The sequence below is a fragment of the Lonchura striata genome, chromosome 12 (genome assembly GCF_050655825.1).
Source record: "Lonchura striata isolate lonStrDom1 chromosome 12, ASM5065582v1, whole genome shotgun sequence".
In the NCBI taxonomy this organism is placed as follows: Eukaryota; Metazoa; Chordata; class Aves; order Passeriformes; family Estrildidae; genus Lonchura; species Lonchura striata.
In genome coordinates, this window is record NC_140714.1 from 16,718,004 (window position 1) to 16,745,683 (window position 27,680).

The 27,680-nt window shown below is 37.9% G+C and overlaps 1 protein-coding gene across 14 annotated transcripts in view; it reads left to right on the forward strand.

Moving 5' to 3' along the window:
• DOCK3 (dedicator of cytokinesis 3) overlaps positions 1-27,680 on the forward strand; it is a 184,135-nt gene that overhangs the window by 45,724 nt on the left and 110,731 nt on the right. For all 14 annotated transcript variants that reach the window (XM_085590130.1, XM_085590132.1, XM_085590126.1 and 11 more), the window contains 2 exons: positions 14,085-14,233; positions 22,093-22,177. In XM_085590130.1, coding sequence (XP_085446256.1) covers positions 14,085-14,233; positions 22,093-22,177 — 234 coding nt within the window. The remainder of the gene's footprint in view (positions 1-14,084; positions 14,234-22,092; positions 22,178-27,680) is intronic.

Below are 27,680 nucleotides of genomic sequence, written 5' to 3' on the forward strand. Positions count from 1 at the left end.
GATTTTATAGCTCCTGTCGTGGGAAGGATTGCAGTGCAACTTCATCCATATTGTGAAGCAGAAGGGAATTCAGACAGGAATTTCTGGTGGATTAAATGGGCTCTGCTGCCACAGTGTTAAATTTCAATGTCATAACTGAGTGGTTACCAAGAAAAAGAGTTTTTATATTATTGGTAATAGTCTAATCGCAGAGTTATTATTTTTCTAACTGCAGACTCTTCTATTGTGGAACTTTGATTATTGCTGTGCTTGTTATCTCCATCATGGAGTTTCAGCTTTAAAAATCAGAATTAGATGAAGAATATTCACTTGGCTCACAGGGAGTTTTACTGCTTGCTGTGTCTTCAGTTTTACATGCAAAGAATTGCAGAACTGGGTAGATTGGAAGGAACTTCTGGGCCTCTCCAGTTCAACCTCCTCCTCAAAGCAGACTCTGTTAGAGCAGACTGTTGAGGATTTTGTGCAGCTGAGTTTTGAATATTTTTGAGGAACCCATAACATCTCTTGGAAGAAGTCTATTCTAGATTTTGACCACTCACAAGGGAAAAACATTTTCCTTTTGTCTAATTGGATTTTCCAGTATCTGATGCTATTAACTAACCTTCCCTTGATACAATGATTAAAGAAATTAAGTGTAGAATTAAATCTAGCACTTACTAAGTGGTTTAAAAACAGATTAATTGATAAGAAAGCAGTTGAAAATGGAGAATTTTTATTCAGTGCTTCTGGTTGTAGTAAGACTTTCAGGGATGTGTTCTAGTCTGTTATTCACTAGTCTTATTAAAAGCAATCAGGAAAAATCAGTGACATAGAAATTGCTGATGATGCAGAAATAGGAAGTTAAACAATGATTAGTTCAGAAATTGTGTGGTTTCTGTCAGATACTTGGCTCATTTAAACAGCACCCACTTCAACACATCCAAATATAGAAAAGCCCCACAGATGGTGTTTGTGTCCTGAGGTGCAGTGACACTTAACATGATGAGACATTATTATGGCAAACCAATCCAACATCAGCCTCTTCCTTGCTTTTGACAGCTAAGAGGATAAGAAGTCTTGCCTTTTTAGACAGGGGGCATCTGGATTTGCAAAGTGGGAGAATAATTGAAAAATTCTCTGTATAAATTAATGAAGTGATTGCTGGGCAGCTGCTACTGGTTCTGCAGTGTCTTCTTCAGAATAGATGGGGAACAGCCAGAAAGATTCCAAGGTGATCCATGATGGCAGCGAGTCCTAGGAGGAGGAACCTGGAGTGGGTCTCCACTTACAGCAAGTTAATGTCCATTTATGGCTTTTCAACATGTGCTTGTGTTGCCTGTTTCAAAAAATCTATCTGCAGCAGTGGATATTTTGCAGCTTCTCAAAAATTCAGTACTTTTTGGACCATATGAATTATAGTTTTTCCTGAAGCCTGTGCTCAATCATCTCTCCTGATTGTTATTCCTTTTCCTGTTTGTCATGAACAAGGGGAAGAGCTCATTTGATTTCTTTCCCGCAAGTTTTGATTTAGATTATTTTTGTAATTTTGTCATTTCTAGACTAAAAAGTCAGAATCAAATCCAACCTTTTAAAAAATATGTTTTCTGGATATTCTCATTATTGCTTGAAGGAATTATTGTTTATCTATGTCTTCTTGATGTATAATAGATAAAAATAGAGATAATTAAATAAATAAAAATGAGAATAATGTTCCAACAGAAACCCGACAGAGTGAAGAGATTACTTTGCACAATTGCTCAGACAAACTGCTGAAGTTGAGTGGGGAGTCAGCCTATTGTGACTTATAAATGGGTATGTGGAGGAGGGTTGCAGGTAGCTGATTGATAATTGTGGTAATCTGTCAACAATCTGTCAGTTCTCTCTCTCAAAAAAAAAGATAAATTCCAGTATTTACAAAGCAGAACCATGCAAATTTGGGATAGTATTAAAGGCACTTTTTAATAATTAGAGTGATTAGCAATAGATTAATCATGGAAAGCAGTTGTTTCTTTATTACTGATATCTTTAAAACATGACTGGATTGTATTTTAAATGATTTGTTGCCACATTATCCTGGAGGAAGTACATTGCAACAATCTGTGAGCAGGTTTCTGTGGCGTGTGCCCTGCAGGAAGTCAGAATAGATAATCACAATAATCCTTTATAGTCTTGGAATGGATGAATCTTTAAATCTGTTTAGTCAGGACCAGCTGTGTTGAAAAACAGCATTACTAAAATACAAAAAAAATATGCTGTGAGGTAAGGGATGTGCTGCACTGATGTATTTTATATTCTTTCAGGCAAGAGTGTCGTATGCAAAAGACTAATGTTTTTTTAGGAGTCTTTGTCTAGTAATGGCTTTCAGAGATGAAGTGCTAATTCTTGTACCCCTTTAAACACATTCTCTGTGGTTTTTGATGACTTATCTCCTTGGTGAGGACATGCTTTTTGGCTATTTATATAGAAACTGTGGAAAAGATTGACATTCAATACCTTTTTTTTGGGCTTTCCTACGTTTCAAACACTGTAGGGAACAGCAGATATTTTGGATATCTTCGAGTGGGAGCTCACCAGAAATGGTTCAGTTGCCTGGTAAAGGTGTCAGGGTGAATCAGGACTGGTTCCTTTGCCTTTCAGGCAGGTTTGGCAGTTGGGAATCAGCTGTGTCCTGCAGGGCCCTGCTCTGCCAGACGTGCTAGGCAGCAAATAATACTGCTGACACTGCTTGGCTGTCATTTATTAACTGGAGCTTTTCACCATTCTCCCTGTGCAGTGATGTTTTTCTTCTTTCTATTTGCCTTCTGTCTGTGGAGCATCCTGAGCCTCAGTGACAACTCCCAACTTCCACCTCAGAAGGTGACCCTATTTAAAATAGATGGAAAAAAGCTCAGGAGGTACCTGCACTCCACACTAACAGGAATGTTTTGGTACTGTTTCTTAGAATAATGAGATGCCCAAAATCAAAAAACATGTTTCTGTTCTGGTGTTATTGGGATCTTTGTTTAAAATCTACAGGTTTAAAAACTGCCAGCCACAAGTCCCTTTACAAATATTTGCACTGCTTTTGTCACATATGTGAAACAAACATTCTTAAACTTAAGAGGCTGGAATTAATTCTTTATCCTGGAAGTTTTACCTGTTTTCTCATAGCTTTTTATGTGTAATTCTGCCTCTCATCTTTGAACTATTTTAATTTTTTATTTACCAAAAGCTGGAATATTGGACAGATGAGTGAAAGCAAATATTTAAAAACAGGCTTTATTTATAATTTACATCCTATTTGCTGCATTCTGCTTTTCTTTTTTGTGCTTTTTGTTTAACTGCTAAATTGTAATTTGTTTTCACTCCTTCTGTATTATGGGATGGTTATCAGCTCAGTGCCAGAGTTTAAAGCTCCTCAGCTTCACATGTTCTTTCATGGGGTGAAGTAGCTTAGCTTGCATTTGAATCAGTTATTATTTTCCCATTATTTTTCCTGAGGCCATGTGTGGAGCTGCAGAAGAAATGACTTGTTTATATAAATCTTACTTTGATGGATCTGGCTCTTCCTAACAGTATTTTTGGCTGTTCTGAAACCCAGACTCTCTTCTCATGGAGTATTTGAGTAGATCATACAGCGCAATTCCATTTGTTATTTGTTCTCTGGAGGCATCATCCCTAAAACATTGGGATTTCTGCACCTGAGCACAGCCACCACTGCCTGCAAGGTTCAGAAATGGCTGTCTTGGCTTCCCAAATATTCCTGCTCTCACAAATTTTGTGTCCATGACCCCTCTGAGATCGAGGCTGTAGTAAAATGGTGCTGGTCATTGCCACAGCTGGTATTCTCTGGATCTTCCTATTTAAAAACCTTTTGTTCATTTTGTATAAACACTAAAATCCAGAATTGAACAAGGGAGAGAACAGTTATGTAGTCACTGGTAACAGCTGCTGGTTCAAGTGTGTGTATCCCTTTATTCTGCACCTCATTTCTCCTCCTGTCATGCTCCAAATTAGGAACCTCGGAGATTTTTTGCAGAAATGAGCTGTGTCTCCTGCATTTATTTTATATATATATATTTTATGTAATGGTGGGAGGCATAAAATGTGTCTGAGCTACCATTGAGCATTAGTATTAAAACTGTTGATAAATCAACAGGAGTTTGCATATACTGAAATAGTTCAAAGAGCCATAAAGAATTATTCCTTCAGTAATGAGAAAATCCTCATGTGTAAGGCAATTTTAATTTTCATATTCTCACAATTTCATATTTCATATCTGATGTATGAACAGAAATAACTGCATTATAATGAACAATAAAATCCAGAAAATTTTGAAATTTTAGAATTTTTAAGTTAGAAAACAACTTGGGTGACCAGCTTCCCTTTGAAAAAATCTTGAGCTTACAAGTAAGGTGTACGTAATTTCGGTGTATCTTGGTCTTAATCTTAGAAAACAGTTGTACTGTTTTTTTAAATGCTGCCAAGTTATTATTTTATATGTCTATTTTACAGAGACAAAATTAGGGCTTCCAGGAAGGATTAGAGTTGTACTAAACATCTGTGTGGAGCAGTAGAAATGCATCAATCTCTGTTGAAACTGCTGGATAAGTGTGCTACCTATTCCCTTGTAAAGGATTTTCCTCCGCTGGGCAGTGATCTTGGACTTTGCAAACCCCCCCCCAGACTTTTTTACCTTAGAACTGTTCCTTTGAAGCTGAAATTGTCTCTTTTAGAGAACTGAAAATTACTGGAACCTGTCTACGAGATGCATAGTTGAAATGCCTTTACTGTTTTGAATTTCCATTAGACAGTTTAGTTGGAAAACCACTGAAATCCAGTCAGCAATTTTCTTTAGGGATTCACAGAAATGTTGGAAGACAAATGGTGGCACCATGCCCAGGATCATTAATTACAAAATGCACTAATCAAACCAGTTTGCAAATAATGGTCTGTGTTCTGTATTTTGTGGGAATAATGGTGTGTGTTTTGCTTGTGGTTTTCTTTGTTAGTGTTTTAAGTGCCCCTAATGCTACTTTAAAGTGGCTTTTGGCAAAATCTTCTCTAACATAATGAGCTTGTGTTATATGACCTGCAGGGACCCTGACAAAGAATTGTTAAAAATGTTCAAGATGACTCGTACTGACCCAGTCCTACAGATTCTGGGACTTCTTTTGAGCTTTTTTCTCTGAAAAACTGATGTTTGTCAGGTCCAAAGCAGTAATACTCCTTCTAGAGCTCTCCAATGTGTGAAGGAGAATATTAATTTTGTGCCCTGTGGGACAATGTGTGAGAGGAGCTGGGAAAAGGGTGAAAATATCAGGTTGTATCCTTGAACCCCACTGGATGTGAAGTTCTCTGATAAGAATGTAAATAGCATTGGAAGAGCAGATGTTTGATTTAAATGCAATGGAAATGCTTAAGGGAGAAAGTATTTTTCAACTTGAAAATTTGGCACAGTAAGGCACTGGTAGAGGGAAACTATCTGACAGAACTTGTAATACACTGTAATCAATTTGAATTTCTTCAAAGATATTTATCATGCAAGTTCTAACTTAGAATGACTATTATCAAATTAGTTTGAATGTTAATTATTTATTAAGACCACTTCAATAAATGTCATGTTTATTCAAAGTGTAAACAAAAGCATTTAGCTCTACTTTAAAACTGATGTGAAAGGTAATATAATTCTGTCATGCAGAAAACAACCTTAAAATACTGATTTTTGTGGAGGGATATGTTGTATTTGCAAAAGAATGTAGCCATTTAGTTATGGGTAGGAAGCTTTCTTATGAATGCCTTCATTTCTTTTGCATTAAAATGATAGTAAAAAGTCTTCTGAAAGTGTGAAATACAGAGGCATCCACACTTATCCAATACTGCTTCAGTTTCTTTTAGAGCAGAATGTTTTTGTTTGTTGCTTGTCCTACAGGTGAATAGCACCAGTTAGTACCCAATGCAGTGTCTTCCTCAAGTCAGGTTTAGATCTTCAGCAGGTGCAGGTCACACAGCTTCCCTGTTCCAGCCCATCAGGGTAATTGGGGTCTGCTGACACCCAGTGCTTCCAGCAGGAGGCATTTTGGATGGCTGTGGTGAGAGCCCAGCAGGAGGTTGGGAGTGCTCCTTTTCCAGCCACATTTACCAATATTCCAAGCGTTGTAGGACCAGAACTTCTGACGGGAGAAGAAATACCTTTGCTGTATTTCAAGACCATCAGTTCTCCGTCTGAAACATCCCACATGATTCAGCAAATGTATTTTGGAAAGGAAAGGTCCGTTATGGCTGTGGTTTAAATGTAAATAGGAGACACAAGTCTATGAGGAAAATGGAAGGCGATTATGTGAGCAGGGAACATTTGGTACCAATTCTAGTTCTGCTTATTAAAGCTCCTTCATTGCTAGGACCTTGTGTTTACAAAAAGGGGAGGTCAGTTCGGGGATGTGAAGGTCAGAGGTGTCCTTAGCAGCAGTGACCTTGAGATGGGAGTGCTCAGGATCCTGAAGGGCGGGAGCAGGACAAAAAGCAGGATAACAACCTGAAAAAAGATCACAGTGGGAAAAAGAAGCCTCTTCCTGTTCTTGGGCTCTTTCCTTGGTGTGTTGTCTTGTTAGTCATACTTCTGAAGAAATATGATAAAGTAGAATTTGTTGCCTTCATGTGTCCTAACACATCTATGTCATGATGGAGGCATTCAAGACTGGGGGGAATCATCCTTAATTAAACAACAAAAACTTTGCATGCATATTTTTTTTCCACAGAATGGAATTTTATCCTAAATTGTACATTCTTATATTTAAGGATGTCTAGAACAAGATGTTCTTACAATATAAAAACAAGTACATTTAATATCCGAAGGATTTGGAACTGAATTCAATAAATGTAATATGGATTGAAAAGGGGTGTTAATGTCACTTGTTTTGCAGTATTATTGAAATGAAGAATTAAACCTCTAAGTTTATCCCCTTCAATTCCATTTCCATAAGCTTTGTTAAAAGTTTATGATGATGTTAGGAAAGGAGGTTAATGTTGCTGTCACTCCTAAAGATTTAGGAACTCAATTCAATCTCAGCAAAGCAATGGTAAGCTGCAGGCTGTGCCACAATCTCGTTAGGCAGGGTTTTCTGCAGCCCTCAGCTGTCAGCAGTGGCAGCCAGGGTAGGGCTGGGCTTTAGACAGAGGGCAGCATTAGGGTATTTCTTCAACCAATTTTTTCCTCTTCTCACAGTAATTATCCCACAGAGCCCCTTACATTTATTCCTGGAGAAGACCAGTCTCCCTTCTTTGCATCCTATTTTTTCTGTTAACGAACAAAGCTAAACAACATTGATTAACCCCAGAATACCTGTCTCATGCTGGCCAAGGTGCTTTTCCTCATAATTATGTTTAAAAATAGCAACAGCATATGAATACTGATAGTAGGAAGTGTCAGACATCAGAATTGTCTTAGATTTGTTTTAACTTGTTTCTGTAACTGTTAAACGTCATCTTGTACTTGTCCCAAGTTGCTGCATTAGACAACTCAGGCATTTGAAGCTGTAAATAAGGAAGAGATATGAGAGTCAAGATGCACATCTTGACTGCCAGGGAGTGCAATAACTTGTACTCAGATCTATTTACATGTGTGGCATAATTGATGTTTGGAGTGGAGAAGTTGTTTGTACTATACTGAGTTACTATAAATAAAAATAGGCTCTCAATTGCACATTAGTGTGAGTTAATCATTTAAGGTCTGTGAGGTGATACAAACAAATAGGAGAACTCTTCTTGAAGAAGAGCAATAGATTGGGACTAACCCTTTGTAAAAGCATTTTTCTTCATAATAATGTGTAGAGAGCTCTGAACTGAGATGGGTTGATTTATTAAATAGAGAGCATTGTGACAACAGGGTTAAATATTACCCACTGTCCCTCAGAGCAGATCTGAGGAAAAGCTTCTTCAAGGCAAAAGAGCTTTGCTGCCATTGTGAGGATTGTGCCCTGCTGTTCCTTAAGTGCCACTATTGCTGCAGTGCTACCTGGGCTTCCCTCTGCAAGGGGTTTAAAGCTGTGAAAGGCTGTAGAGTATTTGTTTGGTTGGCAGCAGATAAAAGATATCACCATGTTTTTGGATGTATTGGCTGATAGCTTTGATTTAAATACACCATTTTGATTTTGGAGCAGAACAAACCATTGTTGTTTTCGGTTTATCGTAAAGAATTTGAATGCATTTAATTTTTTTTTTTTTTAATGTGCAATCCAATCCAATGGAGTTCTGAAATTATTTTGGAGGCAATCCAGTTGTTGCTTTGCTGCACAAGGTTTCTGGTAAAGCATATGAAATGCTCCTCAGGAGAGGGGGAGGTCAGCACAAGCACTGCACAAATGGAATTTCTAATACATTTAGGAGAAATGGGGGAAATAAGGAGGGGTGAGAAGTTTGTATATACATTGCTAGTGTGAGGTGCCTGTATCCAATCAGCTACTCTGATTTAGGGCTTCCTATCAGAGGCTTCATTCTTCTGAGAATTTAGTTTTATTTTGCAGCTCAGGGAAAGCCAGGATTGTTGGTTTCTCCTTGGATTGTTGCCAAGGGTGCAAGGAATGTTTTTGTGAAGTTACTGATGTTAATTCAATATATCTTTCAGCTTTTGAGCTATTTGGAAGAAGCATAAGGACAGTATATCTAGAAAAAAATTACTATTGAAGTATGATATATGGTAATTCAGGCAGGTTATTTAATCTAATATAAAGGAAAAGCTTGTAGAAACATCTCTGTTTATCTTGTACAGGCTTTGTTTTGTCAGTTATTCTCTGCTTTTTCTTTCTTTATTGATGTTACATCATTCTTTTTACTCCTTAAGTTCTTCCCTTGTCACATGTCAGTACTTTAAGCTATTTTACTCATTTTCAATGACAAAAGTCTGAAGAACTTATTTTTTCTGTCCCTCTTATTTACTGGGCTTTATTACAGACTATAAATTGAAATGCCCTCTGTGAATACAGTAGAGAATCAATTTAGGTAGATTTTTATTGGAATAAATAATTTCTCTTTGAAGCTGAGAGCTATGAATATTCATAAGACAAAATAAATACAATCATGCATCCTTATGAATAAATTGAGAACTAATAAATAGAGACTTTCAGGATAAAAAAATGAAAATAAACCTAAACTGAGATGCCTTTTTCAGTCTGTTACTTGATTTGGAAGACTAATGGTGTTTATTTGGCTTGACAATCATAGAGACCTTTTCCAACCTTAACATTTCTATGATTCAGTGACTCTCGGTGTTCAATGGTGAGAGAGGGTAAGCTTCTACCCAGCCCCTTGTGAAAACCCCAGGATGCTGCCTCAACCCTTTGTAAATGAAGTTTGTAGTTTTAATTAGGAGAAGTTGTAATTTCTGAACTTTAGTCTTGTTCAATGTTATTTTCACTTATTTGTTGTTTGTATTTTTTAACAGTTTTTAAAGTCCGTTTTAGTTCTCTAATCCAAGAGGAGCAGCTGTCTAGGCACATATGGAGAGCTGATGAATATGTGCAAGTATTAATTGTGTTCTCAAATTGCTTTTTCTGTGGGTGCCAGTCAGGACACCTGTGTACTGTCCACATCTCCCACACAAATTTTTATCTCTTTTCTATTTTTGTGACAACTTTGTATTGACCTGTAGTCTGATCTTTATTGGTCAAGAGGCACTTGATGAATACTCTCTAATTTGATAGGTGAAGTTTAAGGTTTTCATGGTAATAATACTACAGATTTTAAGTAAGACTAAGCTATAAATATTGCAAAGATCTTTAAATTCCAGCAGAGTTCTAATATAAAGTAAATTGCTTAATTAAAATCATCCTGACAAAACTGAGAAAAAAGGCAGGATTGTTGTGTTGTTTCTAGCTGTAGTATTTCCTTTCATGTGCTGACGGTGCTTGCAGGCTTTAATATCTAATGTAGATAGCAAAATCCATAACAAGGAACCTAGGGAAAGCTACTCACTTACTTTTATAAGGAAAATAATTTTTGTGCCCTTCTCCCCCATTACAGCTTAAGGCAGTTTTATAGGAAATATCTTAAGGGACTGCTCTTGAGAGAGGCAAAATCCTGACTGTACAGTGGTGGTAAATGAACTCATGGTAAGAAAATGACTATAAACAGGTCATCTGCTGTAATATACCGGTCTGTTACGTATTTTCACATTATGTGGCATTTATTTAGAGAGAGTGACAGAGGCGGCCGGGGTGTTTCCAAAGCCCCTGAGGGGTCGCAGGGAAGCGGGGCCTGCTGCGTGCTGGGCTGTGCTGGGGTTTCTGTCGGGACCCCCAGCTCCTGTGCCGGGGGTCGGCCCTGGGGATGGCCCGAGGGACGGAAGAGGCCGATCCCAGCTCGGGGGGCTCGGGGGCAGCAGCGCTGGGGCGGGGAGAAACAGCCCCACACACCCTGCAGCCGAGCGGGGGGACCTGAACAGGCAACGGCACTGGGATCCACACTGGGATCTGTGTGGGCAGAACCCGCCCTGGCACGGGGGAAAACTGGGAGGAGGAGGGAGAAGCAGCAAGGAGCTACCATGGACTGGCCCCTCCATTCTCCTGCAACGGTGCGGAGGAAATGATTCTGTGAAGGATGGAGGAGTTGGGAGTAAAGGGAAAAAATGTTGGGCTTGGGAAGGGGGTGCTTAAGGACAGGGTTCTTTGTGTCTTTGTATCTCCCTGCCCAACTCCGTGGAAATAGGCAATAAATAAATTCCCCAAGGGAGTTCTGTTGTGCTGGGATGGTGGTTGGTGAGCGAGCTCCCTGTCTTTGTTTCCAGCCACAGATATTGTCATTTCTTCCCCCTGTCCCGGCCTGTTGGAGAGGGGCAGTGGGGGAAGCTCCACACCAAACCCATCTTTTGGCTTTTGAACTCCACAGAGTTAATAAGGAGTTATTAAAAGAGGAAAAAAAAATACTGCCAGAATTCCACTTTTTGATGCATAGCTGCACAGCTCAAACTATCCAAACATTGATTAGCGTGAGTGTGACTTGTTCGTTATTAAAGAAATACAGCAAATGTTTTTGTATCGGGGATAGTAAAATGAGGCAACAAGACATGTTAGAGGACTTGTGCTGCTTTGTGAGGAGAGTCCCAATTCGTTAAAGCCATTCAGATTCTTTGTTTGTGACTAATTTTAATTATTACCAAAAAAATCGGTGGAAATTCTTACTTTTATATTCCAGATTTACCAAATATGTTTAGAAATGCACGCAGCAGGTCATTCTGGGTGGACTGATAAGGTGCTCCTTGCTTGGGAGCTTGTGATAAAGCCAGCTGAAAAACAGAGAGATTACAGGTTGTATGAAAATTTACTGTGAAACAGAATGAATGTTTACACATCAGACTGACCTGCACATCTTTTATTTAACTACTAACAAGATGATGAAGCTTCAGGTTTCTTTATGTGCTACTCTAACTAAAATGGAAGTATTTTAATACAAAAAAATTGGGGGAGGGGGGAGGGAGAGGTGTTTCTTAATTGTGGTATCCAGGGCCATCTGTTTTTCTTTTTTTTTTTACACAGGGGTAGGAATCTGATTAATTTAGCTTAGTGTTAAATTTTGAAGAGGTGCTTTTTTTTTATGTTGAAAGAGAGTAGTCATTAAAATGTATCTTCTTCCTTCCTTCTCTCCCATGTGAAGCTCATTAGTCCCTGGGCTCCTATAGTGTGAGGAGGGATGTTAGAAACTGATTTTTGACTGCTTCAAACTCCCTTTTGCCTCCAAGCCTGGAATTAAGCCATTTTCAACTATGTTCTAGCTCTCCTTTCTCTCTCATGGGCATTTTCCTTCACGGTTATGGATCTTGCATCTATGGTTCTTCGTAAGAGTTTCCCTGAGATCACAGCTGCAGCTCTGTTGGCTTTCTCTTCCTCCCTTCCTTGCCCTGGACCTTGGATTTTCTGGAAGGACACCTGGTGTTTAGCTCTCTCTCAATACTTGTGCATTCAGTTTAAAGCAGGTGAAACATTTGTGTTCTGTAGTCTCCTTTACTTGTATTTAAAGTAAGTATTTCTGATACTCCTTGGCTTGTATAAAATGACTGTTTAAACATAACCATAGAACACACTGTAATTTACCCAGCATGTGCTCTGGACTATGGTCCAAATATTTTTGATTATCTTGAACCATCATTACAGGAGTGAGAAAGTGGCTCTCTTAGCAGGTTTAGCTGAGAAGTCTGAATATCATGGTTTGGGACCTGATTCTCATGATAATTTCATTCCCAACTGTTTTATTGTTAAAATAGACCTAATTTGCTATTTTGATACTACCAAACTTAATTGTTTTCATCTTGAGTTTTTAAAAAGTGGCAGCCTTTTATTGTCCACATAAATAGCATATAAAAATGGACATTTCCCACACCTACAGTCATTGTCAGTTTATATAGGATTTACTTGTGATTATATTTACTAATAAAACCTAACCAAAATTGAGTAATTTTAAGCTTATCAGCTATGCATGATTATCTTCCTTGCATAAATTTTTTCAGCCCCAGAAATTTATGTCTTTCTGTTAGGTCTGGTGTCTGTTTTTCTTTCTTTCAAGTGGGACCAGAACCAGTATTGATGCAGAGTTGAAAGATTGTGCATCTTTTCATCTTGAAATTGTTTGATAGGAACAACTGATGATGCCATCTGTGCTTAACCTGCTTCAGCAAAACAGATGTGTAATAAGGTTCAGAGAAATTTTAAAAATGCTTATGAAAATGGATTGCATTGATGTCTGTTTTCCTAAGTTGTGCAGATCTAGTGGTCTTATAGGAAAATAAACTCAAGTAGGTGGAAGTTCTTTTTTCATCTCAGCTATTTTTGGTAATCAAGTGAAAAACACTTGTTTTAATAATGTGTTGCAACAGAAAACACTTATGTTTCTCTTTGTGGATGTTCCTCTATCAGATGTAATCTTGGTGGATGCAGGTGTCTGTATTTAGAGGGCTTTTATATCCCACTCATGTACAGGCAGAGATGTGATCAAGTCTCCATGTCAGTCCATCTACTTGGTGTTTTCCCAAGTGAGATTCAGACCCTTCAAGCTTTGCAAAGCAGTGGGAATGGAGCTCAGCTGTTCAAAGAACAGCATCCAGCTGTATCAGGAGACCTTGTTTTCCTTCTTGGGTTCGTCTTTCGTGGCACATTGGCTGTTTTATGCACTACTGGGGACGGGATGGAGACGAGCCCCCTTGACACACAGTCCTGACCCAGTGGAGTAGTTTGGACACATGTCCTTATTTTATCTTATGGGTGGTCTTGGTTGATGGCCTCAAACTTTCCTTTTTGGGGAATTCACATATAGTTATTTCCTGAAGGGTAAAAATGTATTTCCACTTCTGTCTGGTTTCGGTGAAGAGGGTTTTTTTCCATAATTGAGTAATGCTAGTTCTTTTGAAAAGTATTACAGTGTTAGTTGTGGAAGTTTTGGGGGGTATTTTCTGCTTATTTGTCTTTGCTGATGAGAGGGTTATGTTATCTATGGTGATTTTTCTCTTTCAAAGTAGTTTTCCTGGTGGATTTTATTATTAATTGCTTTAGTCCTTTTTAGAGTACCAAGTAATGAATTTTTACACACCCACCCCCTCTCATACCTGGCTGAACTTCAGTAAATGGAATATCACAAATAATTTAAAAATGCTTTTTTGTTGTGTTGACTCATTGTTGCTGACTGCTCAGAGCCATCCAGCTAGGTGCTGACAGAAGTAAACTTTTTCACCTCTATCACTCTAAATCTAAAATTTTACATTTTCTGTATGATTGAAATAAGCGATTCCTGCTGTGCCTAATGAATCCTCTTTATTTAGCATTAGGTTCCATCAGAAAATGGAGCTCTTAGCAGATTGAGCCTAAACCACAGGAATAAGAAGTTATTTAGTATGAATTGCATCAGTTAACACTACTTTTTGATGTAAATATTTTAAGGCTCACAAAAAACTGGATTGATGTTCCTCTACGGTAATTAAATGAAAATTGGGTAACTTATTAATCTCTCTTTCTCTCTTTCTCACATTTTCTCTCTCTAAACTTATTCTCTCCCTCTCTCTTTTTCCCCTGCATTTTCCCCCCTCCTTGCCTCTTTCCTTTTCTCTCTCCCTCCTCCCCCCTCCCCCCAAAAATGTGCCTTTACAGAAACATAAGGTAGATCTTTTCTACAAACTGCGGCACGTGATGAATGAGCTCATAGACCTCCGCAGGCAGCTGCTCTCGGGGCACCTGACACAGGATCAGGTGCGAGAGGTCAAGAGACACCTCACAGTGAGGCTGGACTGGGGCAATGAGTAAGTACTGGGTCCTATTTCTTCTAATTCTTAAGTAACTTTTATTAACAAAAAACCCTACACATTTCCTTTCCAATAGTATTTGTGCACAGGGAGAACTTGGGATTATTTGAAAATCAAGTATAACTTTTTCCTGAATGCATTGCCTTCTACAGGGAGTTTTGCTCTTGGTGTGAAATGAGCTGTTTACCAGGAGACCTTTCCAAGGGATCCCTACACATATAAAAGGATTAGGTCACTTCACTTATTTGGTATCAACCTATAGAATATTAGGCCTGTGAGGATGTGTTCAGAGGTATTTAAAACACATTTTCCTTCCATTGAGAAAGTATTTTAATGGTTGGTGCAAAAAGTAGAGAATCTCACAGTTAACCAGGGACATGGGAGTTGAGGCTGTGATATTCAGACTTTTTGTATCATGATGCTTCTCAGAGGTTTGGTTTCCCTGGTCAGCTCTATGGTGATTTTGTGGAGAGGTTCTTTTAAAGGCAAAGACAACTGTGATTCATTCACACAGAAATGATTGCCATTAGACAAAAACCAGCCCTTGGTCAGATCTGTGTGTCCTGGCATGTGGATCAGAGAGGTAAGCTGTGCATGACACACATGACACTCACTCTCAGGCAAACAGTTTCCCCACTGGGAGTGGGATTAGTGCTAAGGAGCATGAGGGAGTGGGGAGGAGTCTGTAAGTTCACAGGTAATGAGAAAATCCAATGTTTGTCATTAAGCTGCGTTTGTTTGATTCCATTCTGTGGTCACCTGCCTCAACACCCCCTCTGAGTGACCTACCTGAACACCCTGGTAAAGGTTTAGCAGCCCCCTTGCTGCACTTCATTTCTCTCTTGTTGAAAGAAAGCTCTGAAGGACATAGACCAGTAGATTGCATCAAGTCTTTCTGCACTGCAGAATTACAGACATTTTCCGTTCTTATTCTCAGGAGAGTAAATGGGAACCAGGAGACTGCTTTTGATCATTATGTCTGCCTGGTTTTGCTCAGAGTTTATGGATCAAATTAGCAACAAGAAGCTGGAAAAATGCTGTGAGGAAGAAAAAGTTGAGGAGAGCGGAGAGCAGTGCACTGAAGAGAATAGGTTGTTCCATGAGGTGCCTGTAGACCTTTTTTGATGTAAAACCATTAAATAGGAAGGTAATTTGAACTATAAAGGTAAATCTAATGCATGACAATTATGAAGAAGCCTCAGTGAAATCCATAAATATGTTCAGGATTATATTCATCTACTCAAGATGCTTGTTTAGGGCAAAAAAACCCCCTCTGTTTCTTACTGCAGGTATTGAACTCCCTAGAGAAAGAGATGCATGCTATCAGAGATATTTGCAATATTTAAATCTAAATGTCTGGAACTTTGGGGGTGTTTCTGCAACATCACTCTCTTCCACAGAATTTCTAGAAGAGTTCTGCCACTTTCTTGTATCCCCCCCTCTATGAGTTTTAGCATGAAGCTTACTACCTGTGTTAATCTGCTAAAAACATTAATGATTTTCATAGACATATTAACACAGTACTGACCTTTCTCAAGTATTATGATAGTGTTAATTGCTGTTCTGTCTTACTTGAGATTTGCAAATAAAAGAAATTAAAAGCATTATTAATGTGCATTAATGTTGTCTGAGAAGATTGAGTTCCCTGCAGTCTGAGCAGAGCTGTAATTTCTCAAGACAGTGCAATGTAACAGGAGATATTCCATTGCCAAGCAGCTTTCAGGAATAGTAATCTCACACATCTAATATGTAACACGTTTTCTTATTTAGTCAGAGACTCTTTTTATTCTGACCTTGACAATTAATGAATTCTATTATTTGGGAAGGAGTGATGGAAACATGAAACTCATACTTCTTGTCATCACCAATTACTGCTTTTTTTCCACTTTGTTAAACTGGTACAATTTTTATTTAAAAACACTGGCAGTGGCTCTGGAAGTCATCCCTTGTGTCCTGGTAGGAGCTGGTAGAAATCAAGGGACAGATATCCTCCTTGAATGAATAGCTACACATTTCTTTTTTTGTGAAAGAGCTCCTTTAGATTGTTTTCAAACCTTCTATTTGTTTAGTCTTGTGTGCTTGCTGTAAATAATAAGAAGTTTTGCTCTGTAGTTTGGCCTATTAAAATGTGGTAATATTATTTTACAAGAACTGCTGTTAAACCCCTGTATTGCTAATTATTTGTTGCTAATTGTTTTTCTAACACAACACTGATTGCCCTTTCCTATAGCCATTCCATTTTCTGTTGCTTACACATTCTTTCTCCCCTAGACAAAAGGAAGATCCTGGACTCATCCTTTTTTTCATTCATTGATTCCTGCTTTCTTCCTTTTTCCACTTACCCCCAAGTAGCTTAGATTTGTACACATGATGGGCTGATATTGTATTTCCCAATCAGAATTTGATACCTTCAGATAAGCACCTTACTGGTTTTAGACTTGCACTTTTAAGCATCTCTCTGTGTATTTTTGCACAACCAAAATCTTGTCTGCTGTTTTCTTTCCTGCTCATCTTGCTGGGTTTTATACAAAATATTGCAAATACTTCTGCTTTTTAGCAGTGTTTCACACTGCTACAATTGGCCATAATATTGATCTATGGAAGTCTGAAATGCTATTGGAAGTGTCCAATGGTCTGTGAATAATAAGGAAAAAGTTGTAAAGCATGAAACAAATGTTATAAAGCTGAAGTCTGCTATTTATAATCTCATTTAAGTCACATTATAAAGTTGAATCTTCAGTTCTTCATCACATTTTCTATCATGTTTCAAATAAAATAGATACTTGATTTTGAAATTTTTCTTTAGGTTTTTTGCTTCTATATGAATGGCTAAGTCTTTCAACTTTTACTATTGCTTAGGATGGGAAACCAGAATGCAGCTTTTTTGCTGCATTTTGCATTGATGAAGAGCTGTTTCATTGTGGAGACTTTTGCATCAAAAACAGATGAAGGAATCTGCCTGACAGAGCTTCTATTTGAAATGTGAATGCTCTGCCTCTGCTTCAGTGCCAAAAGCTAATTGCAGCAGTATGTGCAATACCTTGTGTGCCAGAAAGGCAGATGAAGCTTTCTTCAAAGTAACTCAGCTTGAAAATCAGAGGTCACCTCACCTGATCTTCAGGACTGATTCTTTCAGATTAATGTATCATCTGTCAGGAGATTACCAGAAAGCATCCAGGTCTCCTTGCATACCCAGGGAAGACACTTCCTTCCCTATAAATGTTGAATATATATTCTATGTCTTGGGTCAGAAACAGAGACAGGAGGGGGAGCCACCAATACCTTGATATTTTTGTCAGATAAAAGCCATAAACAAGATGAGTTTGTAGGCTTTTATTACTTTTTAGTCAAAGGTTATTCTTTTTTTCCCATAAAATGTTATTAAAATCATTACATTAAAAGAAATTTTCCGAATAGTTGCCATAAATTCTGCACAGAAAGTTCCACAGGTAGCCAAAAGGTACAAATGAGTGTTTAAGAAGAAAAACAAAGGGCAAAATGTTAGCAATAAATCTTTTAAACTGTCATACAAAGAAAATGAAGCACACTTTTAAGGTCATGATTTTTTTTCTACCTCAGAATTGCAGCTGGAAAGCCTGTAGCAGCTGGTTAGTACCTACTGACATCCATAACTGTGGAGGGCAGGAATTGTGTGATCTAGTGAAGTCAGCACAGTCTTGAATTTCAAAAAGCCTTGAATTTCAGTGCTCGCGCTCTTAGATTATTTTGGGGCTTGGAGTGATTTAGCCTCTTGTCATATTCTCTTGACATAAAAGGAATGACTTTTTGGTGGTGTTGTAACAATAAGCTTAAAGTTAGTAAAATGCATCTGGATATAAGAATTAGAAGTACAGATAATACCTGTTTGGAGAATTAAAGGCAGTTTTTTTGCAGTAGCTATCATTACATCAAAGGAGGTAAAAATAGGAGTGACCAACTTATGCAATCATGAAGAAATGCCTTTAAGAATTGCAGCTGCCATTTCTGTCTGAATGTCCAGCATCTTTCCCTCTCCTGAATATGCTTGGAGTAATGATTGAGTTTGGATTGAAGGTGTAAAGAGCTTTGCTGAAATTCAGTCTTTGAGGAAAACCCGAATAACCTCTCCCTGTAGCCTGATACTGCCACGCTCAGAAATATTTGCTGCAATTCCCTTTTATCAGTTTCTTACTAAGATCATCTCATCTTCATTTTAAGAAATAATTTCCTATGTAGCATTATATCACTACTTTACTAATTTCTTTGTAGATTGCAACCCCTGCAGTTTTTTGTATAACTTAATTCTGTCCAAGCAAACTGTTGGGTTGTGTTAGCAGAGTCTCATTTTGACAAACATGGTGTTTTCATGTATTTTATTTTCTGTGGACTTCTGTATTGTATTTCCTTCAAAGTATTTTAAAGTCTGTACATAGTTTTTGTGAATCACTGTTAGCATAATTTTCTTTCCCTTCACCATCTTTGTGTGAGAGAAATGCAAACTATATTAAGTGAGGCTTTGATATACTGAGAGAAGGAATGAAAGAAAAAGTGGTAGCTGCAAAATTGAAGCTGAAAAATTTGAGGTAAAGTGGATGTTTTTGGAACAATGGGGATGAGATCTTGCACCCTCCAGAGATGTGTTGAGCTCTCCTAATCTGTTCTTCAGGACTGATTTGCATCTGAAAGATGTTGTTGGGGTTTTTTACATCAAATGGCATATTTCTATATTTCTTCAAGGTTCTTGTTGTGGTGAATTGTGATTTTATGAATTCCAAATGCTGTCATGTTTGTATTGTAAATAAGTGAATGTACTAGAAATTAGGACTATTCCTCAAAATCACCATTAAACCTTAGTTGAATTTTTCTAGAAGCCCAGGTAACCTTGAGTTGTGTGTTCATCCCTTTCACTATTAAAAAACCCTGTATTTTTGTAAGTTGGCTTGATTTCATATTACTTGAGAGAAAATTATCTAGAGATTTTAGATGGTGGATTTTTAAAATTTTTATCCCCCAAAGAAAGGAAAATTGTGAAGAATTTTCTGTAGATGAGGAAGAATGTCTAAATGCCAGCTGGAGGGGTCCCAAACAGGTGCAATCAAGAGGTAATTGATAGGCTTGGGAATATTTTGTAGGTATACTTGGGAAATATTTTTGAAGGGCAGTTCAGTGTGAAGGCAGAATAAAAGAGCACAAGAATTAGCTTGTAAAAGAAAGTATTGTGGAGACAGGAACTGTCAAATAAACAAACCAGCACATTATGTAATCTTTATGCATGTTCTGTTTTGGAGAAATACTGCCTGGCAGCTGGGGCTCTTCTATTCCCCCAGTGTTTGATAATAGAGAGGGAAAGTGGGCCACTGACTGTCATTACCATCTCAAGCATTATGTTGTGAGTCCTTCACAGGCAAAAAAATAATGGATACAAATTGAGTGTACCAACCTGAACTTCCACCTGCACAGTAAAAGGCTGCATGTTTGTGCTCCAGCCAAGACACCCTTATTTGTTGGGAGCAAGTGTTGTGCAGGATTAACATAGTATTAGAGAATGAGAATCTTCTGGGCTGAAAATCCATGGTGTTAAGGGATTTAACTAAAAATAGGATATTAGATAAGTTTCACAGGGATGCTGCTGCAGTTGTATTGAACATTATTAAACAGAAGATAATACTTTTGTCATGTTCTGAGTAATGAGTGCAGGCACTGCTTCACCCCAGCTCTCCAGAGAGCTGAAATGATGTGAACAGAACCTCATCAGGCTGGGATTGGTTTGGCCAGGTTTTCCTGGGGAACTTTAATAGAGCTCTGTGACTGCCCTGGAACTGCAGTGCACACACAATGGCTTTGAAAATGTTAGTAGGGAATAATCTGTTCATATGTGTGCTGAGGGGAAATCCCTTTATCAAGGTACTGTAGGGGTGGGAGTGTGCACACATGTGAGTGACAGGGTGTTTTGGAGGTTGTTTAGAAACTCACGTTCAGGAAAGCTTCTATGAATGAATTTGATGAGCATTAGCATTTTAAAAAAATACCTTTGCAATGATTTCTAACTGATTTTACAATTTTTTTTATTATATTTTTTTACTTTCTGTGATAAGTAGGCTCAACTGGCAGCTGCAGGTAAGGATTATCTAGTGTGTCCTTATTTTAATCTTTTTCATTTGGTAAATAGATGCAGTCATTTTCATTGTTGCAGCTGCAGTTTTCAGATACTGGTCCAGGGCCACAGATAACTTGTGTGTGATAGGTTTAATCAAAGTCTGAAACCGTGACTTTCACAATGTAGCATTAGAATTTAGAATTTGGTATTTGACATGAAACTGCATTGGAGAAGGAAAGCTGCTCCCTTTTTTCCATTGAAAATATAATTGATTGAGCAAAGAACTGAGAATGTGGAAATTCCAGTTGGTCAGCAGGGAGTTTCAATGATCATACAGTGCTGCCAGGGCAAGTTAACAGGGCTAAGCTGTATTTTGGAGATGTGATGGTTTAGGAGTATAAATAAAGAAGAAAACCTGCTTAGGCAAAGATTCAAAAAAAGAGTTATGAAGTTTGGAAACTTGTGGGTAGTGTTTAAAAGCACTGTGGTGAGCAAAGGTAGCTGAGCTGCCTCCAAACCGCTGCTTCTCCCCAGCTGTTGTTTTAAGCCAATTGCTCAGAAAGAGACATTGGATTGCCTGGAGCCTTCTGTTATTGCTCCACACAATTACTCTACAGTACCAGAGAGGTTTTTCTCAATAAAATTTTTCATTTGCCATCAGGAACAAGTCTGTGCAGAATGTTTCCCTCTCTGATTACAAAATTAAATTGGCTTCTGCTTTTCTTTTATAGTTTGTGACAGGAGTGCCACAGTAATTCGTGAGGGCACCTCTTCTGCTTGTTTTTTTTTTTCTTTAAGACTGTTGAGAATTTTGATATAAAATGTCTGGAAGTGAAGTATCAAAGTTATATAAGGCAAAAGCAGGAAAATGGTTAATTAATGTTTTTTAAAAATGTACTTCTAATGTGTGTTTAGTGTAGCTTTCCATTGTAACGCTCAGAACTCTTTGTGCCTCAGAAACTGAAGATCTATGGAGCAAAACTTGGGGTTTGTCACCTTTAAGGTTGTCTTGTTCTGCAGTCTACCATTACTAATTATTCATTAACAGTTTGCATTTATTTGTCTGGGTAAAGAATATCTTATTCTGTCTGCGACTCCTGTAGAGCTGTGACCTGAACTGCCTTTTCTACAGCTGAATTCCTTAACTAGTCATCTTTGCACTGGTATTTTTTTTCATCAGTTTATATATTTATTTTGAGCCAAAATATTAATTCTGTTCAGAATAATTAAGAACATTTTATGGATGTTGCAAATACAGATTAAGATTATTGTTATTGCATTTACTGTTTCTTACTAACAAAAATTACTGTGTTTACATGGGGATGAAGTTTTATGAACACCAGGAATATCAAAGCAGCTTCCCAAGGCTTGGAATCTGTTGGCACATTTGAACAGGACTATTAATGGAACTCTTCCATTATGTAATGAAGATCTTACTCAAATACTTCAACAGCAAACTGAGTATGAACTTTATTTGCTGCTACATTTCCATGTACAAAATTACCTTGTTTTGAGTACTGCAGCAACATATTGGCCAAAAGCTTCCCCTGCATTAATTTCCAGCGCTCCACTGAAGTCAGGGAACAAAAAGTAACAAGTTTGTAGAGGGAATTTTTGATATTTGCATTAAATTTTTCTTTTTAATTGTTAATGGTTAACAATAGCAGTAAGACTGGAATAGCTGAGTATTTCTGTGTCCCTGCCCTGGAGGAGGCACATGCAGGAGGTGCTGGTGACCATTCATGTGCCTCACTGACACTGCTCCTTCCTTCTCTTGCAGACATTTGGGCCTTGACTTAGTTCCACGGAAGGACTTTGAAGTTGTGGATTCAGATCAGATCAGTGTTTCAGACCTTTATAAAATGGTAAGAAATTCTGTGGGAGTTTCCTCTGAGTTTTCACTGTGGGAGGGAAAGGAGGGAAAATGTTTTTATTCTTACATGTTTTTCTGTTTCCAGTGGTGTTGTAAGTTCAATGCCTTCTTCATTTGCACCCTGACCCACCAGAACAGTGTCTCTCCTATCCTAAGCAGTGGCATGCTTTGATGCATTTTTATTTCCATTTGCAAAGTAATGTGGTGTTAATTCTTGGAAGGTTCTCTGAGTGCAGAAAGTCTGTGAGAGCCATTATTTGATTCTTTGAGCAGATTTGCAGATGAAGAATACCTAAGTGAAAATCTGGGTTTGTGGTTGCATAGATAATAAACATCTTTGTCCTGTTGCAAAGACTTTTTGAGCTCAAAAAAGAAGGGGAGATAAGAGGGAGTCCAATGCATAAGTTCATTTTAGCAAAACTAATCCTTGAATGTCAGTGCTCCTTAGAAAGCATGAAGTGCATTTGAATAAGAATATTTGGATTTGCAGGTGAAGTAGTCTAATTCCTTCACTGGAGTGAGTTCCAAATGCTGTTATTATTAGTCATTTGTACAGTCCTGTTTGTACATAATGAATTTGAAGTTGTTTTGGAAATGTTAATTGTGCCATTAGTGAACTGTAAAGTTACTCATGCATTTTACAACTTAGCTGTGTTTCGATTCTCTGTTAATAGGACTAATAAAGATAATTTTGGTTTGGATTGTGATGTAACTGTAGAGGGAGAAACAGCATGTAAAATTCAGAAAAGTGAATGAAAACCCTTCCTCAGATGCTGTTTTATCTAAAAAAAAAAAATCCAAATAAAAAAGCCTCGGCAATTATTTTGTACAACTTCTTCACTTAATATCGTCCAAAGAAAATAGTTGTTTTCTGCATAATGTTGTTACAGTGTTACTCTACTTCTAGGAAGCTTTTAATTTCCTGTTTTAAAACAGTTCCGACTTTCAGCCATTTAAGATCAGGGGCAGAGAGATCCATGGCTTGGTGATGGGTTTGGCATGCAAGATATGACTTTTCCTTAAACCAAAGGCATGTTTTGTAAATTAGCTGGGTACTGTTGCTGGTTTGGATTATTTGCACCGTGCAACAGTGGATTTCATGGAAAGAAGTAAGAATTATTGCATAAGAAATATGAATGTACACCAATCTGTAGTGCTAATTTTTAAAGTTTGTTCCTAATTTGCCATGCTCCATGGTGCCAGTACAGGAGAGTTTTCCTTCAGTACAGCCTGGAAATTACTCAGTAGCAAATTTCATCAGTGAAGACTCAGCGTGTGAGATCAGTTGCTAAGTAAGGATTGGTTTATTACTCTGGGGTTTACTCTGTACATTTTTTTACTCTGAATACTTGGAGTACTGCAAATAGGCAATATTAATTGCTTGAGCAGCCTGATTATGTCACCCCTTAGTCCTGTGACTGTTTCTGTGCTGCTCCATCCTGGGCAGGGCTCAGGACCAGTACCATTACACACTTCACACTTCACTGCTGCTGGAGTCTGTAGATGCAAGAGGACAGTGCTGTCTAATCACATCTCTTCACAGTCAGGAGGCAATTTCAGAAACCAATGCAGCTGAAAAGCTGTTCTTTTTTACCTTAAATTTCATAAAAAATGAAGGAAAGGTATGTTGTTGACTTAGGCTGTTATTTTTAATGTGGCTTGGGGATTGTTTTTATCATTTAACAAAAACCCATGGAGAGAATCCTCCTTACTTGTGGCTAAGTACTTTATGGATTCTCAAATGAGCAGTGAGGTTTTACATTGTAAAATAATCTTGCAGGAATAGCTGTGAGAGCCAAATTACTTTCTTATATTTTCAGGATTGTAGGATGTTAAATGTAACATAGGAAACACTCATTAGCAGAGCAGTAGGTGAGATAACACATGAGATTTTTCTCTCTGTGACAACAGAGATTGAAGCACTTTTTACTCAGTCATTAGGGTTGGCACTGCTCTTGCTGATAAATTGTAAGTTGTTAGATTTGAGCCTCTCTTTTAGCTCTCATGTTTCATTGCTAAGTGTGTGGCTGCTGGGTGATGCTGTATTCATCTCTTTGGCAGAACTGTTGTGCTCTGAGGCCTCCTTGCACATCCTGCTTCTCCATGCTACTCATTCTGAAGCTAAATGCCAGTGGCAGCAGGATGCACAGCACTTGTCAGGAATTGTTGCTTTGCTCCTGAAGGAAAGCAAATTGCCCTTTCCCTATGACAATGTTTGTGACTTTAACCAATATGACAGAACACTTTTTAAAAATACATATTACTTTTGAATGGTGGGAAAATACGTTCTCAGAATTCTGCCACAGAGCTCAGTGCTGGAGGTGCCACTGCACTGAAGTTGTCATTTAGGAGCACAAAGTCCTGCAGGACGTCAGGAACACTTGGATGGCACATTTTAGTGGAAGGGTTACAAGACACAAATATCTGAAGTGGTTTCAGAGATCAGAAATATTCAAAGCTGGTGATTAATTACATTTACCTTTTCTGTAAAGTTAATGAAGTGGGTATGTGTCTTCAAGACAAGTTCAGGAGGTGTATGAAAAGCACAGCTTCTGTCTGTGTAGCTGCTGCAGTTTAGGCATTTCTTGCAACTGTGTGAGAGAAATGCCATGAGTTCACCAGAACTCCTAATTTTAAAAAAATAGAGTTCCTAAATAAATAGTTTCAAATTAATGCTGCATCACCTCAGAACTGTTTATTCTTTATTTGAATGGTAAATGTGGTTGGTAGTAAGGAATAGCCAAGAAAATAAAAATTCACTTACCCAGAACACTTCTAGATAAGGAAAACAACTGGACAAAAATTGGACAAAAGATAATGAAATCTTTGTTGTTATTTTCTTGGTTGTTCTTTGTAAAATAAAGCAGATTGACAGGGAATAGGTTTGTGTACTAAACAAACCTGTTTAAATTGGGTTCTAAAGCCCAATACAAAGTCAGCTGAGAATATGAAGACAGAAAGCAGTTTAAGACTGACTTGGGAATGAGGGGATTCACTCACCAGGCATTGTTAGGGAAGGAATGAGGAAGAACAACACTGAAAACTGATATTGATAGATAAGAGATCATGAGAAAGAGGTTGGATGAAAAATGGAGGTAAGGAGAATTGATAATTCTTTCAGTAAATTGAGAACAAAACCACAAGATGCTCACTAACAGGCCAAGTTGGATAAATTAAGAATTCTTCATTTCCTCCAGGCATTAGAGTGAAAGGGAAATTGAGATTACCAAGAGCTCGTTTACAAGAACAGAATTATAGAGACGTATAATAGAATAGCACAAGTGGGTAAATAGAAAAATTAGAAAGGCAATGCACAAATTCAAATAAAACAAGCAAATATGGTCAATTGTATCAAGAAACAGTTTTATATAAATAACCTCATATTAACTGTGAAGCTAAAATAAAGTTTTTATACTGGGAAAAGCCAATTGGCACATGATGCAGAAAAATAATGTGGCGCTTAATGTCCTTCTTGCCTCACTGAACTCTGGTAACGTGGTAACTTTCTCAAGAAGTTTACAGTTCCAGGGGATTTGGAGCTAGATACATTCCAGTTGGGATCTTTGGAGAAGCCATATCAGACATGTTAGTGATAATCATTGGGAAGATGCATAAAGTTCCAGAATACCAGCAAAGGACAAACCAATTTCACACCTTAAGAATAAGTGATGGAGAAGGAGCTAGTAATTTTCCTCTCCCTGTAAAAAATTCTGGAAAATAATAATAATAATAATAATAAAATAGAATAATAATTACTTGCAGCAAGGACATGAGTAATAGTGAGTGGCAACTTGTCCAGAATAAGCAATTTTTAAAAGTTCCAGAACATAGGTAAGTCTAGTGGATAGAGGAGAAGCAGCTGATGCCATATTTACATTTTGGTAAAGATTTTAAATGTTTGTTTTAATTGAAATTCTCCAAAGGTCATTAGTTCTAGATGAAATTACTGTAATGTAAACACAGAGCTAATTAGAAAACCCATACCGAAAAAAAACCTGAATGGTTGTCAATAATTTGATTAATGACTTGGGGTCATCCTCCATTTTGTAGTACTTCAAGTTTAATTAAGGATTAGATGCTGAAATAAGGAGTCTGCTTAATAAATATACAAAATCCATATATAAATATACAAAGTTGGAAATGGTATTTCTGATTCTTTCAGTGAAGGATTAGAATTCCACATAATAGAGAGAAATCTAAGAAATTATGTGAGAAATGTAGTACACCAGGGAGAATCATAAATGTAAGGTTTTAACTCCTGTAGTCAGTTGTTGGCTCTGAAGTGCATATGGGGACACTACAAGCTTAGGTGGTTTTGTAGAGGAGATTTGAGGTTATAATGGAATCACAAGCTGAATGAATTAATCTTTTCATCCTAATGATGGATAAGAAAAGAATCAATAGGCCTAGGTTACAATAGCAAGGAATCAATTTAAGCATCAGAAAACGCTTTGAGGAAAGATGTAGTGAACATTGTATCTGTGAAAGTTTGCACAGTCTTTGCAGACATCTATCTTTTGGGGAAAAAATAAAGGTAAAACTGTTTTGGTTTTTTGTGTTTTTTTTTTTTTTTTTTTTAAGAATGAAGATGGATAGTTTCTTAACAGTCCTATTTTTATATCACTTTGGAAGGCTTTTCAGGTGGGAAGGGGCCTCAGGGAGTCCTAGTCAAACTTTCTGCTCTCAGTGCAAGGTCAATACTGAATTCAGACCCGGCTGCTCAGTGCTTTGTCCAGTTGGATGTTGAAATTCTTCAAAGGAAAGGATTGAATGTTGTAATGGCTGCCCTGATGGAGTTATATTTTGCCTTGTTGGAAGGTTGGGATATCCCATGTTGTAGTTGATGACCACAGTATTTTGGCCAATCTGCTGTGCAGCTCTGTGGAGAGCCTGGCTGCCTCTTTGTGCTGGGAGCTTCATGGTTACAGGAAGGCTGCCACAGGTCACCTACAAACCTTCTGTTCTCCAGCCTCAAATGCTGCATTCCCTGCATCCTTCTCAAACACCTGTGCTGCTTCACTGGCCTTTGCTGAATGCAGTACTTCAGCTGTAGTTTACTCAGTGCTGAGGAAAAAGGAATAAATGTTATTCTCAGTTTACTGGCTCCATTCCTGGTAACAGAAACAGTAAATTGTTAAATGTGCCTGTTGCCTGAGTGCTCCCCTGACTTCTGTTTGACTTGCTTTAGTAGTACCCTGCCAGTCTGCTGCCCCCAATTTAGGATCATCTGGGAATTTAAGACCACATAGGTTTCAGGACAGACTCCTGAAGAATGCATACCATCAGCCCACTACCTTTGGAGCCTAAGAATTTTGGATTTTTTTAACAAATAATGGGTCTGTCCATGCAGATGCAAGTTTATAGGTTGGGTACAGGAATGCTGTGGGAGGCCTTGCTGAGCTAGGGAAACACAGCAGCCACTAATCTTCCCTCATCTACTGATTTGGTTATTTTACCTCAGGGGAATCACTTGATCCAGCATAATGTACCCCTGA